Source organism: Sciurus carolinensis, chromosome 6 (genome assembly GCF_902686445.1).
Source record: "Sciurus carolinensis chromosome 6, mSciCar1.2, whole genome shotgun sequence".
NCBI lineage: Eukaryota > Metazoa > Chordata > Mammalia > Rodentia > Sciuridae > Sciurus > Sciurus carolinensis.
Window position 1 is genome coordinate 62,702,515 of NC_062218.1, and position 12,767 is coordinate 62,715,281.

General features: G+C 39.5%; 1 protein-coding gene across 1 annotated transcript; it reads left to right on the forward strand.

Moving 5' to 3' along the window:
• Positions 1-1,138: 1,138 nt before the first annotated feature.
• Positions 1,139-7,432, forward strand: LOC124987283 (small EDRK-rich factor 1). The gene is made up of 3 exons (XM_047556438.1): positions 1,139-1,290; positions 2,049-2,157; positions 7,156-7,432. Exons 1-3 carry the CDS (start codon positions 1,284-1,286, stop codon positions 7,226-7,228), a joined length of 189 nt encoding a protein of 62 aa, XP_047412394.1. The 5' UTR covers positions 1,139-1,283; the 3' UTR covers positions 7,229-7,432.
• The last annotated feature ends 5,335 nt before the right edge of the window (positions 7,433-12,767 follow it).

Here is a 12,767-nt window from a genome sequence, read left to right on the forward strand (position 1 = left end):
GAGATGTGGCTCTGTGGAAAAGCGCCCCTGGGTTAAATCCCCAGTGCCAAAAATAAATAAATAAATAAATAAGGAATTTTAAAAGATAGTAATTGTTGGAAAGTTTAGTCAAACATACTTGGGGGGGTGCATTACTTTCCACACTTCTGTATGTATTTGAAATCGTCCAAAAATTTTTTAAAAATCCTTTTTTTCTTTCCACATTTTTGGGGTGCATTATAGTTATACATGATGAAACTGTTTTAAAAATCAAGGACCAAAATTTGGGTGTCCAGATCATTTCCTTTCATAACAATGGAAAAGGTAAGAAAATAAGGATCAGCCAAACAAACCACAAAACACGTTTTCTTCTTCTTTTGCAGGCACTGGGAAATGAACCCAGCCTCTCACACATGTTAGGCAAGCATCCTACCACTGGGCTACTTCCCAGCCCCGTGGAAGGTTCACATGTTTGTTTCTAGCTAAGGCAGATGGTCCCCAGCTTTTGCGTAGGCTGAGGTTATTCTGAGCTATTCTAAATCCTGCCCTCTTCTTCCCACCTCACAATCCAAGCACAGAGCCAGTAACCTAAAACTCCGAAAGCACTACTGACTGCTACAGGGCACTGGGATAAAATGAGAAAAGAGCAGAGTTTAGAGTCCATGTTAAATTTGATTCTCAGTTCTCTCAATTCCTTGTCAGTTAGGTCAGCCTGTTCTGTAAAATGAAAACAATGAAGCCTACCTTGCAGGGTTGTTGCTAGAATAAGGAAGGAAAACATAAATGGTTCACACTGACCTCCACAGTTAACTCTCTAACTGATCAGTTGCCTTCCTCCCTTTTCGCTTCTGCAAGGGGATGAATGAAAGCTAACCTTCTTTGTCGAAGTTAAGATTTTGTAGCGTTTATTGTCCCAGATTGCAAAAAAAAAAAGGCCGATTAAGCCCCAGTGCGTGGGGAATCCACACTGCCTATGCCTCTCAGGCACCGGACCTGCTTGTCGGAACTCCTGTGAACCCCAGAAGCCGCAGGGCCGGGGTGCGGTCGGTGCCCCAGAGCTGCGACCCCGCCCTCGGGAGCGACCGCCCTCAGGCGCGCACGCGCAGTAGCTTGCCAGCCACGCCGGCTGCTGTTGTCGGGGCTCCGTGGGCGGGGCGGCTAGCGGACTGCGCGGAGGCGTTGCCCCGCGGAGGGCGGGCACGGGCTCAGCCTTCTTGATCTGCGGGTGGCGACGGTAGCTGAGCGTGCGAGGGAGCCGTTGCTTCTCCTAGTAGCTCTCTTCCAGGCTCCGTCCGGTGGTCGGCATGGCCCGTGAGTGTGCAGACGGGTGAGGGAAGCGGCGGGCGAGGGAGTCCCGTACCTAGCCCGATACCTGGGCAGAGGCGCGGCGGGAGGGGAGCGGGGACAGCCGGGCGAATCCCTCGGGTTCGCCCGGATAGGGACTACGGCTGCCCTCAGTAGAGGGGCGGTCGGTTGGCTCCAGGTGGAACCGGCGCCTTGCCCTCAGCTGCGAGTTTGCATGGTAAGGAACACGCCTCCAGGAGGCGTGGGGAGACGGCCGCCCCAGGAAGGGTCCTAGTCTGGAGGCGGTTCATAGCTGCTCCCTGAAATCCGAAGGCCTGACGAGGATTGGGAGCCCCGACTGGGTGTTCTCCCTAGTTCTTTTGTTTGGCCCTCACAGGTGATGTTTTATGAGCATCTGCATTTGCTAGTCCAGTTTGTGATGGGCTGAACTTGAGCTAAGCGGGATCTCTTGTGTGTCTTTTTCCACCCACACCCCTCACATGCTAGAACTTATTTTGGAATGCTGGATTGTATAGGCATATCATTGCAATGCTTCTTTTAAAAGCTCCGGTATTTATAGCTAGTGAACACCTAGACTGATAATACTCTTAAGCTCCTAGGTGTTTACCTTTAAGCTTTTCCTCGTCAGATCTGGGAGCATCTCAGTGCAATGTTCTGCTTGCTTATTCATTAAAAAGCAAACTTAAGACTCATTTAAATAAAAGCCCTTTAATGAAATTAATAATTTTGAAGATGGGAAAACTGCATGCTATTTATCTTTGTAGGTGGAAATCAGCGAGAACTTGCCCGCCAGAAAAATATGAAGAAAACCCAGGAAATTAGCAAGGGAAAAAGAAAAGAGGATAGCTTGACTACCTCTCAAAGAAAGCAGAGGTGAGTAGAACTAATAGAATTTTCAAGTCACTGAATTTTTATTAAAACCACATTTCAAAAAATGGAAAGCATTTTTTAAACACAGAAGAGAATAGCAGTTGTGAATATCCATTTTGTGCCAAGCATATTAAAACCTTGTGGAGTAGTCACCATCCCAACCTGTGGACAAAGAATTTAAAGCTCTAAAGCCCTTATTTCATTTGAAGAGAATCTCACACAGCTTCTCCACAGCTGTAAGAACTTTATTCAGCAAAATAATAGAACATCTTCCATACAAGAGCAGTTTAATGCTAGGGATACATTTTCAAAGCAGTCAACCTACCCAAACTAGTCTGAATGACAGGTGACTCGATTACAGTGATAACTGTTCTGAAAGCAGTAACAAAAAAGTACATGTAGTGTATTGATTCCTGAAGATTCATTGGGTTGGAGAGAATGCATGTAAACCACTTAATGATATATGACCTTTTGTGACAAACAGTGCTGAGAACAGCTCAGAGGTAGATCACCTGCTTAGTAGTGTGAAACCCTAGGTTCCATCCATAGCACCACTGGGGGGGGGGGGGGAGTGTTGGGGCTATAGCTGTGTGGTAGATTACTGGCCTACAATTCTTGCAGCCCTAAGGTTTAATCCCTAGAACTACAAGACCCTATATGACAAGTAATACAAAATAGCCACAGAAATACTTTAGTGAAAGCCTAGGTGAAAAATGAATGCAAGCATGTTTCTTAAAAAAAAAAAAAAAAAAAAAAAAAAAACTAAACTAAATAAAGGTTAGTTTTACTCTCAAATCTTTTTATTTTTCTTGATGCAGGAGACTGAAGATTGAAATTAGGCCTCTTAGTTATACCACTGAGAAACGCCCAATATCCCATATTCTAACATCAAATTTTATTGTTCCTATGGAACTTGGAGGTCAGGTGAATAACTGACTACACATACTTCATTGTGACTTAGGATGGTTCTCAGTCCTGCACATGAGCAGGGAAACCTTGACAGCTAATCAAACCTATGCCCTATACACAGTTCTGATTTTTTTTGGGGGGGGGGGGGGGGTGTACTGGGGCACTTAACCAGTCCTTTTTATTTTTTATTCTGAGACAGGGTCTTCCTAAGTTGCTTAGGCCTTACTAAGTTGCCTCATACTTGCTATCCTCTTGCCTCAGCCTCCGAAGCTGTTGGGATTATAGGGGTGCACCATCACATCCAGCCCCAGTTCTTTTTTAATTAGCCTGGTGTTGGGCATTAAAAGCATGCTAGGTAAATTTTATTGTACCTACGTTATAAGTTAAACCTGACTAAAAACTAGTTCCCCAGGTGATACCATTGTGTGGCTAGAGATGAGACTCAATCGTTAGATAAAAACCCTTCATTATCACTTGACACTTTCTTCTTGTGACAGTTATTAGTTGAGCAAAGAGCTTTGCCTTAAATTTCTTTTTCCTCACTTTGCAGTAAAAGTGGTATATATAAGTGACCCTGAAATAGTCTTTTTATTACAGAACTTACTCTAGCTTGGTTCAGAAATAGCCATTGTTTACTGAGTACCTACTTCTTATAAAGCTGTTCTGTATGTATTTCTATTCATCATAGCCTTTTTCAAGGTAGTTGTTTTAATCAGCTTTTTCACTGCTATGACTAAAAGATCTGACCAGAACAATTATAGAGGAGGAAAAGTTTATTTGAGGGCTCACAGTTTCAGAGGTCTTAGTCCACAGAAGGCTGGCTCTATTCCTCAGGGCTTGAGGTGAGGCTGAACAACATGGCAGAAGAGTGTGGCAGAGGGAAGCAGCTCACACAATGATCAGAAAGCAGAAGGAAAGATCTCCACTTGCCAGATACAAATATATATCTCAAAGCCACATTCTACCACTTCAGTTACCACTCAGTTAATCCCTATCAGGAGATTAAATCACTGATTGGGTTAAGACTCTTCACAACCCAATCATGTCTCCTCTGAACCTTCTTACATTGTCTCACACATGTGCTTTTAGGGGACACCTCACATCCAAACATTAACATTCCACCCCTAACCTCCCAAATGCTCACAACCATCTCACAATGCAAAAACATTCTGTCCATTCCCAAGAGTCCTCATAGTCTCAACAGATCCAAGATTACCCAAAAGCTCAATCCAAAGCTGCCTCTGAGACTCTGGGCAAGCTTTGTGAGTTCCTGTAAAATTAAAAGCAATTTACAAATATCCAATATATAAAGGTACAGAGTAAACATTTCCATTCAGGAAAATAGGTGTATAGAAAGAAGGGATAGGACCAAAGCAAGACTGAAATCCAGCTGGGCAAACAAGTCCTATAGCACCACATCCAGCATCTGGGGCACATGGCATGGTGATATTCTGTTCAGCAGGCTTCTGTAGCTCTGTCCCTGTGGCCTTGTTGGTTGCAGCTCAAGTAGCCTTTCTTTTGGCTTGTCTCTGCTCGATTCCTGCAGCTTTCCTAGGACGATGTCCCACTTCACTGGCATTTCTTAATCTCAGGGGTTTCCACTGCATCTTTGACTTCCTCCTCCCATCTCCACACTTTGCCCTCTCTGGGGCTGCCCACAGGGACTCTGATCCTGCTGCACCTTGCCTGGCCTCCCAGGCCTTCCTTTGAAATCTTGGTGGGAGCCTCCATGCCCTCCTAACTCCAGCATCCTGTATTCCTGCAGAACCAGCACCATGGGGTTGACACCAAGGTCTGCTGCACTTTGAGCAGTAGTAAAACCTCTAGGGACCCTTGTTGCAGCAGCCTCTTGAGTGCCCAAGTGACTGAGCATGTTGAAAAAACTTCTTAGGCCCTCTTGTGCAGGAAGGATCCCCTACTGGTCTCAAGAGAATTTTCACTTTTACTCCCTTGAGCCTGAGATGCCCTCAAGCCATCTTTCTTATTGTCTCTGGGCAAAGTCTTCAGGATTTCTTTAGTGGCAGTAATGTCTTTAACAACTTCAACTTCCATAACCTGGATTTTACTCCTGCCTTTCAAGTCCAACTTTTTCAAATCTTTCTGCTCTGCTTTCTGCTCCTGATTAGCACAATAAATTTGGCTAAAAGCCACCAGCAATATCTGTGTAACCTCTTGAAAGCTATGCTGGCTAAATATTTCTTCAACCAGATTAAATAAGTCCATTGTTTTTAAAATCAGTCTCAAAACCTCAGGACACAGGCAAAATGCAGACAACTTCTTAGCTAGAATGGCCTGTACTCCAAATTCCAATAGAGTTCTCAAGAGGTTGAGCCCCGTCCTTACTGTCCTTGCTCCTATTAGCATTCTGGTCTTCTGAGCTTCCACCAGAATCAGCCATTAAGCTCCACTTACAACACTCTAAAGCATTTCCAACTTGCACTGCTAAACATCTCAAAATTCCTCCCACCAATTTCAAAAATGCTTCAAAAGCTTCTGAACCACATGGTCAGGATAGTCACAGCAGTGACACCACTTCTTGGTACCAATTTCTGTTTTAGCTTTTTCACTACTGTGACTAAAGGACCCAACCAGATCAATAGTTATTTACACCAATCTGTAGGATAGGAATCTGAAGGTTTAGACTGCAATAACATTACTAAGGTCAAATAGCAAGCACAGCAGAGCTCAGTTTCAAACAAAAATAACTATGATTGTTTGTCATTCTATATTTTTTTTCTTTGTAGCTATCTTGTTTTTACTTTTTTATTTTTATTGTTGGCTTTGCATAAATGTCTTAAGAGTTATAGACAGGGGTATTCAATTCTCAATTGATATCTAATTCTAAATCTTTGCAAGAACATAGAAAAGCCTAGACTTTGAAGTTGGATGGACATGGGTATTTATGTGATTTGGAGAAAATTATTTAGTGCTGAAACTTTTTTTTAAAAATATGAAACATAGAGACAGTAACTCAGAATTGTGTGATTTAGGCTAGAGCCAATAGTGCTAGGCACATAGTGGGCATTATATACATAGCCATTAGTATATTTTTAAAGTATGCATCTGGGGTGGTAGCTCAATGGTGGAGACACTGATTAGCATGTACAGGGCCCTAGGTTAGATGTCCAGTGCCAAAATATAAGTATATTTTTCTTTTTGTTTTTTTCTTACAGTACTGGAGATTAAATCCAGGCCTTGCACATGCTAGGCAAGCCCTGTAACACTGAGCTACAGCACCAGTCAATAAATTTTTTAGAAATTAAAATAAGGGTTCCATGAATCTTTGAATCACCTAGCCCAGGTAATCTGGCTATAGTTCACAGTTAATATAACATATAGAGGTTCAACCAGAGACAAAGTGTTAAGAAAGTGCCCTGAATATTTAGCTTTTCTTAAAAGTAAGCCAATTTTAATCACTAGCTGCTGGGCCTCTTTGTAAGAAACTGAATTGTTTCATCTGTGTCCCAATCCTAGGTACTAGTTAACATATGTAGGAGACTTCCTGAATTCCTCTTTCAGGAAAAAAATTAGAGTGAATTAATGTTAACAATCTAGAGTAATTACCATTATTTCTGCATATAGCTATTTAATGTCATATGTTTTAAAATATATTCATGACTGTTCATCAGAACAACCTTTATATATATTTCTCCAATTCTGAAACAACTTTGAGATTATTTGCCCAAGGACATGGTAACAGTGTGAATGGTGTTCAGAATAAGATCTGACTGCAAAGGCTTTCCAGACTTTGCCTTTCCATTCTGTCATCATATATGAAAACAGGAAAACGTGCATATTTTTATCTACTTTTAAATTGTCTTCTGCTTGGTGCAATGGTGTATGCCTGTAATCCCAGCAACTTGGGAGGCTGAGGCAAGAGCGTCATAAGTTCAACACCAGCTTCAGCAACTTAGTGAGACCCTGTCTCAAAAAAGGGCTGGGGTTGTGGCTTAGTGGTTAAGCACTGGGTTTAATCCCTAGACCCCAAAATAAATAGTCTTCTAATGAACTGAATGAGTTATGTATAGAAAACAAATGAAAGTATAAAATTAGTTTTTCTGTGACAACTTACAGCCTTTTCCCCCATTATAGGGACTCTGAGATCATGCAACAAAAGCAGAAGGCAGCTAATGAGAAGAAGTCTATGCAGACAAGAGAGAAATGACAAATGGCCTTTTGGAAGACCTGGGTGCTACAGCCAACTGGGTGCATCATAAGCTCTAAGACCAAGATTTCTTAAGAGTAAACATTCATTACATATATTATAACTTATCTTTATAAAACTGTCTATTTTAAACTTTACTTTTCAGCCTTAGTGTGATGTTTTAGGACTGTTCTTCAAAGAATAAAGCACTAACCATGCATGTGACATTGGTGAACATTATTTTTTACCAGCAGTGTACATTTATGTAATAGAGTAGCTCGGTAATGTGACTCAGAGTTGGTTCTCTTATATAAATCTAAAATCTTTGTCATGAACTTTGTTAAAATAGATCTTTAAATTTTATTGTCTAGGGCTGGAGATATAGCTCAGTGGTGGAGAGCTTTCCTAGCATGCACAAGGCCCTGGGTTCCACCCACAAACCCACACAGAAAAAAATGTTTGTATAATTGAATTTAAGATTCCTTTGTGCCCAGTGTGGTCAACACATGCCTGTAATTCCAGCTACTCGGAAGGCTGAGACAGGAGGATCATGAGTTCAAGGCCAGCCTCAGCAACTTAGTGAGACCCTGTCTCTAAATAAAACATAAAAAGGGGGGGTTGCTGGGGATGTGACTTAGTAATTAAGTGCCCCTGGGTTCAATACCCTGTACCAATAAATAATAATTTTGCTTCATAATCGATTGGTTTTTGTATGAAGAAGTTAAAATACATTAAAAAATTGAAAACCTAAGTAGAACTTGTTCTGAGTTCTCTCATTTACTTTATATTCGTTTAGTTGGTATTTCACCACACCTGGCTTAGCCGGAGGTTTTTGTTGTTGCTCCTTTGCCACACTGGACACTCAACCCAGAGCACTCTGCCATTAAGTTAGATCCCCAGCCCTTTGTTAAAAATTTTAACATAGTCTCACTAAGTTGCTGCAGCTGGCCATGAATTTTCAATCCCCCTGCCTCAGACCCAAGAAGCTGGGATTACTGGTATGTGCCACTGCACCCAGTTGATCTTTTAAAATTCTTTTTATTAAGATAAATCATTGCTAAGTTGCTCAGGCTGGCCTTGAACTTATGATCCTCTTGCCTCAGCCTCCCGTGTACATGGGATTGCAGGAATGCACCATTGCACTCAGCTCAGCCTGATGTTCATATTAGCACAGATTTTTTTCATTAAAGTAAAATGGTCTATCCTTTGGATTAACTTTGGTCTTCAACATTTTTTATGGTAGTAGTCACAAAGGCAAAAAGGTTACACTTAAGTTACATTCTAGTAAAAGGGATTAATTCTGATCTCACCACAAAGATTGTGAGTCTGATTTCTGTAATTCTATCTCCAGAATTTCTATACAAAAAAATGAGCAATAAATACAAAAAAATTTTTTAGGCTCTAAGCTCTTTTATTTGCTTCCTTTTCAAGCAAATACTTTCCATAGTTTAAAATATCCTGTGGAGCAGGCTGGGGAGATAGCTCAGCTGGTAGAGTGCTTGCCTTGGAATCACAAAGCCCTGAGTTCAATCTCCAGTACTGCAAAAAAAAAAAAAAAAAAAGGAAAAAAGAAATATCCTGCGGAGTGAAGGGATTTTAGACTTTTTAAAACTTAATTCTTATAATCTAGGGAAAATTAGTTTCCAAAACGACATGGGTATTAGAATAAAGATGATGTCTCCACTATAATTAATCCTTAAGACAGACTCAAAACTGTTCTTGAATAATTTTATGACACTTAAATTCATTGTTAAGAGTTTTTTGTTTGTTTTATTTTGTTTCAGGTACGAGGGGTTGAACCCAGGAATGCTTAACCATAGTCACATCCTCATCCCTTTTTATTTTTTATTTTGAGACGGTCTCATTAAGTTGCTTAGAGCTTTGTTAAGTTCCTGAGACTGACTTTGAACTTGTGATCCTCCTGCCTCACCCTCCTAAGCCACTGGCCTGCATCACCACATCAGGCTTAGGGTTTTACTTTTAACCTCAACATGACCATAGATTTCCTCAAAACAGACGTAAGAGTTATCTGAGAAGAAAATTGAATCTAATTATTCTTATTTGTCGATACCAATCACATAGCATATTTAAGCAAGACAACTAAAAATAAACTTCTAAAGAAACTGGTTGATTATAAGATAGGGAAAATAACTGTGTAATTTTAGTAAAGTTAATTTACATAGTAACTTCGGTTTAGATATTCTTTTGATTTGTTGCCAAAACAAGATAAAGTTATTTAGTTCTAACTTTAGAATTTAATTTGGAAAACACCAAATTCCAAACAACACTTTTGTAGGCATTAAAAATACTATCTTATGGGCTGGGGTTATGACTCAGTGGTAGAGCACTCACCTAGCATGTGTGAGGCACTGGGTTCAATTCTCAGCACCACATTAAAAAAATAAAATAAAATAAAGATAGTGTGTCTATCTACAGCTAAAAATGTTAAAAAAAAAAAAAAAAAAAATACTGTCTTAGCCAAGCATGGTAATGCTTGCCTGTGATCCCAGCAACTCTGGAGGCTGAGGCAGGAGGATTGTGAGTTCAAAGCCAGGCTCATTAATTTAGTCAGACCCTAAGCAACTCAGTGAGACCCTGCCTCTAAATAAAATATTAAGAAGGGCCGGGGGGTGCTGAAGTTGTAACTCAGTGATAGAGCACTTGCCTCACACATGTGAGGCATGGGTTCAATCCTTAACACCACATAGAAATAAAAGGTATTATGTCCATCTATAACTAAAAAAAAAATTTTTTTTTAAAAGGGCTGGGGATATGGCTCAGTGGTTAAGCTCCCTTTGGTTTAATCCCGTAACAATTTTTTTTAAGTTTTTAAATATTACAAACTGTCTTGCATCATCCTCAAAAGGAGGTAGTGCATTATCATTAGCAAGTTTCCTAAGTCCTGTTGAAAATAAGAGATACCAGATGCTCTAACCCAAGATGTACTAAGTTAGTTTCATCAGTTACTTGATTTTTTTTTTTCTTTTAACTTAGAAAAGGTTTATTTTGGCTCACTTTGTTCTTTTTTTTTTTTTTTTTTTTTTTTTTTTTTTTTTTTAGTGGCATATGTAAGAAATTGTGAAGATCCATTTATCAAGCACTAGCCTTGGGGTGAAAAATTGGGCAAAAAGGGAAAATTGATCACTGACATTTTCCTAACTTTAAAAAATTATTATTTCCTAATGTTTAAAATATACATTTTGGGGTGGGAGGGGTGGGAGGGGTGGGGGGGAGGGGAAAAAAATATAATAAACATCATTACCCTATGTAAACGTAAAAAAAATAAAATAAAAAAAAAAAAAAAAAAAAAAAAAAAAAAAAAAGAAAGGATACAGAAAAATTCAACAACCCCAAAAAAAAAAAAAAAAAAAAAAAAAAAAAAAAATAAAATAAAATATACATTTTGTTCATCCTTATATTTTTAATAGATGGGAAGAGTTTACCCACTTCGAAAAATTAACTTTTTTTTTTTTTCTGTATAAGATTCTTTTCAAGGGCTGGGGATGTAGCTCAGTGGTAAAGCACTTGCTTCACAAGTGAAAGGCCCTGTGTTCAATCCCCAGCATTGAGGGAAAAAAAGAAAGAAAGAAAAGTCCCTTTCAAGCACCATGAGGTGAGGCTTGCCTATTATCCCAGCTACCTGAGAGGCAGGAAGAAAGGCAGGAAGATGTTGAGTTCAAGGCCAGCCTGGGTGACATAGCAAGACTCTGTTTCAAAAAGAGAAAAAAGATTATTTTCAAGTTATACCTTGTAAAGAGACCTTTTCTGTTCAAGGTAATATCATGTAGTACCTTAGCTTTGTATCTATAGACTGCTTCAAAACTATTGAACTTTGAAAAATATCCCTAAAGTGAAAACCTAATATAAAATTGACTTTGACAGAATATGATATTTTTGTTTTACCCTCTGTGTCAGGGTTTTCTAGAAGTGATATAACCTAAACAGGGATTCTAATTCCTTTTGGTGATGAGGACTCATTGAAGAAATAACAACAAAGAAAAATTCTTCAATTCCTAGTACCACACACACAAAAAAAGTTCATAGTAGTTATAAGTCAGTTCAAAACTGAGTAAGAACATCTATTAAACTGCCTTCCAGGCTTGACATGGTGGTGCACACCTGTAATCCCAGTGACTCAGGAGGCTGAGGCAGGAGGATCACAAGTTCAAAACCAGCCTCAGTAACTTAGGGAGGCTCTGAGCAACTCAGCAAGACCCTATCTCTAAATTAAACACAAAAGGGGCTGGGGATGTGGCTCAGTGATTAAGTGCCCCTGAGTTCAATCCCCAGTACCCAAAACAAAACAAAACAAAACACCTGTCTCCTATAACTTTCTCTACTAATGTATTTGCTATATGGTAATTAAATATTAGAATATATTCTTATTCTTAGAGATGGTCAAATCATAAAAATGAAAATGTCACTGAAAAAGGAGAATTGACAAAAAGTATGCTCAAATGTACTTCCCTGTAAAGTCCACAAACATCCAGGCATGGTATAGCCCATGCCTATAAACTTAGCTACTAGTAAGACTGAGTCAGGAGAATCACAAGTTTCAGCCCAGCCTGGGCAAATTAGTGAGACTAATTTTTTTTTCTGGGGGAAAAAAAAAAAAAAAGAATTGGGGATGTAGTTCAGTGGTTAGAGCACCCCTGGGTTCAATTCCTAGTATGGGGAGAGAGAAAAAAAAAAACTTTTGTGTAGTACAAATAATGTAATGCACATTAAAACTTCATAGCTACAACTACAATTGGATGATTTGATTAGGGAAAATTGAGATTTTTCTAATTTGATATAACTTATAGAAATGTTTTCCATGATACATACTACTCTTGCTACTTTATCAACTGGATGTTACTTTGCTTACTGGAATATTAGTGCAGAAATGTTTCTTTAAGGACAAAATAGTTTTTTTAAATTTTGGTTTTGTGGTACTGGGGATTGAACTCAGGGCCTCAGCATGCTAAGCACTCTACTACTGAACTATATTCCCTGTCCATGGGCAGCATAGTTTTATTGCACTTTTCTTCATACTTGTGTGTTCACAAGAAATTTCCCTACAAACCCAGCTATGATTGACAGACTTATTTAATCCTGCACCTCCCCCCCCCTTTTTTCTTTTTTGGTACAGGGGATAGAACACAGATGCTTAAACACTAAACCACATCCCCAGTCCTTTTTAGTTTTTCTTTTTTAATGCTTTTTTAGTTGTCAATGGACCTGTATTTTATTTATATGTAGAGCTGAGAATTAAATCCAGTGCCTCACACATGCTAGGCAAGCACTGTACCACTGAGCTACAACCCCAGCCCTCTTTTTAGTTTTTCAGACAGGGTTTCATTGAAGTCCATTAGAGCCTTGATAAGTTGCTGAGACTGGCCTCAAACTTGGCAATCCTCCTGCCTCAGTCTCCCGAGTCTCTGGGATCGCAAGCATGAGCCACCATTCTCAGCCCTATTGCATATTTTTATAAACATTTACTACATGACAAAGGCTTTTATTAAAGACTTCTGTTGTTGTTGTTTGAATGACACATGCTATAATCTCAGCGACTCTGGAG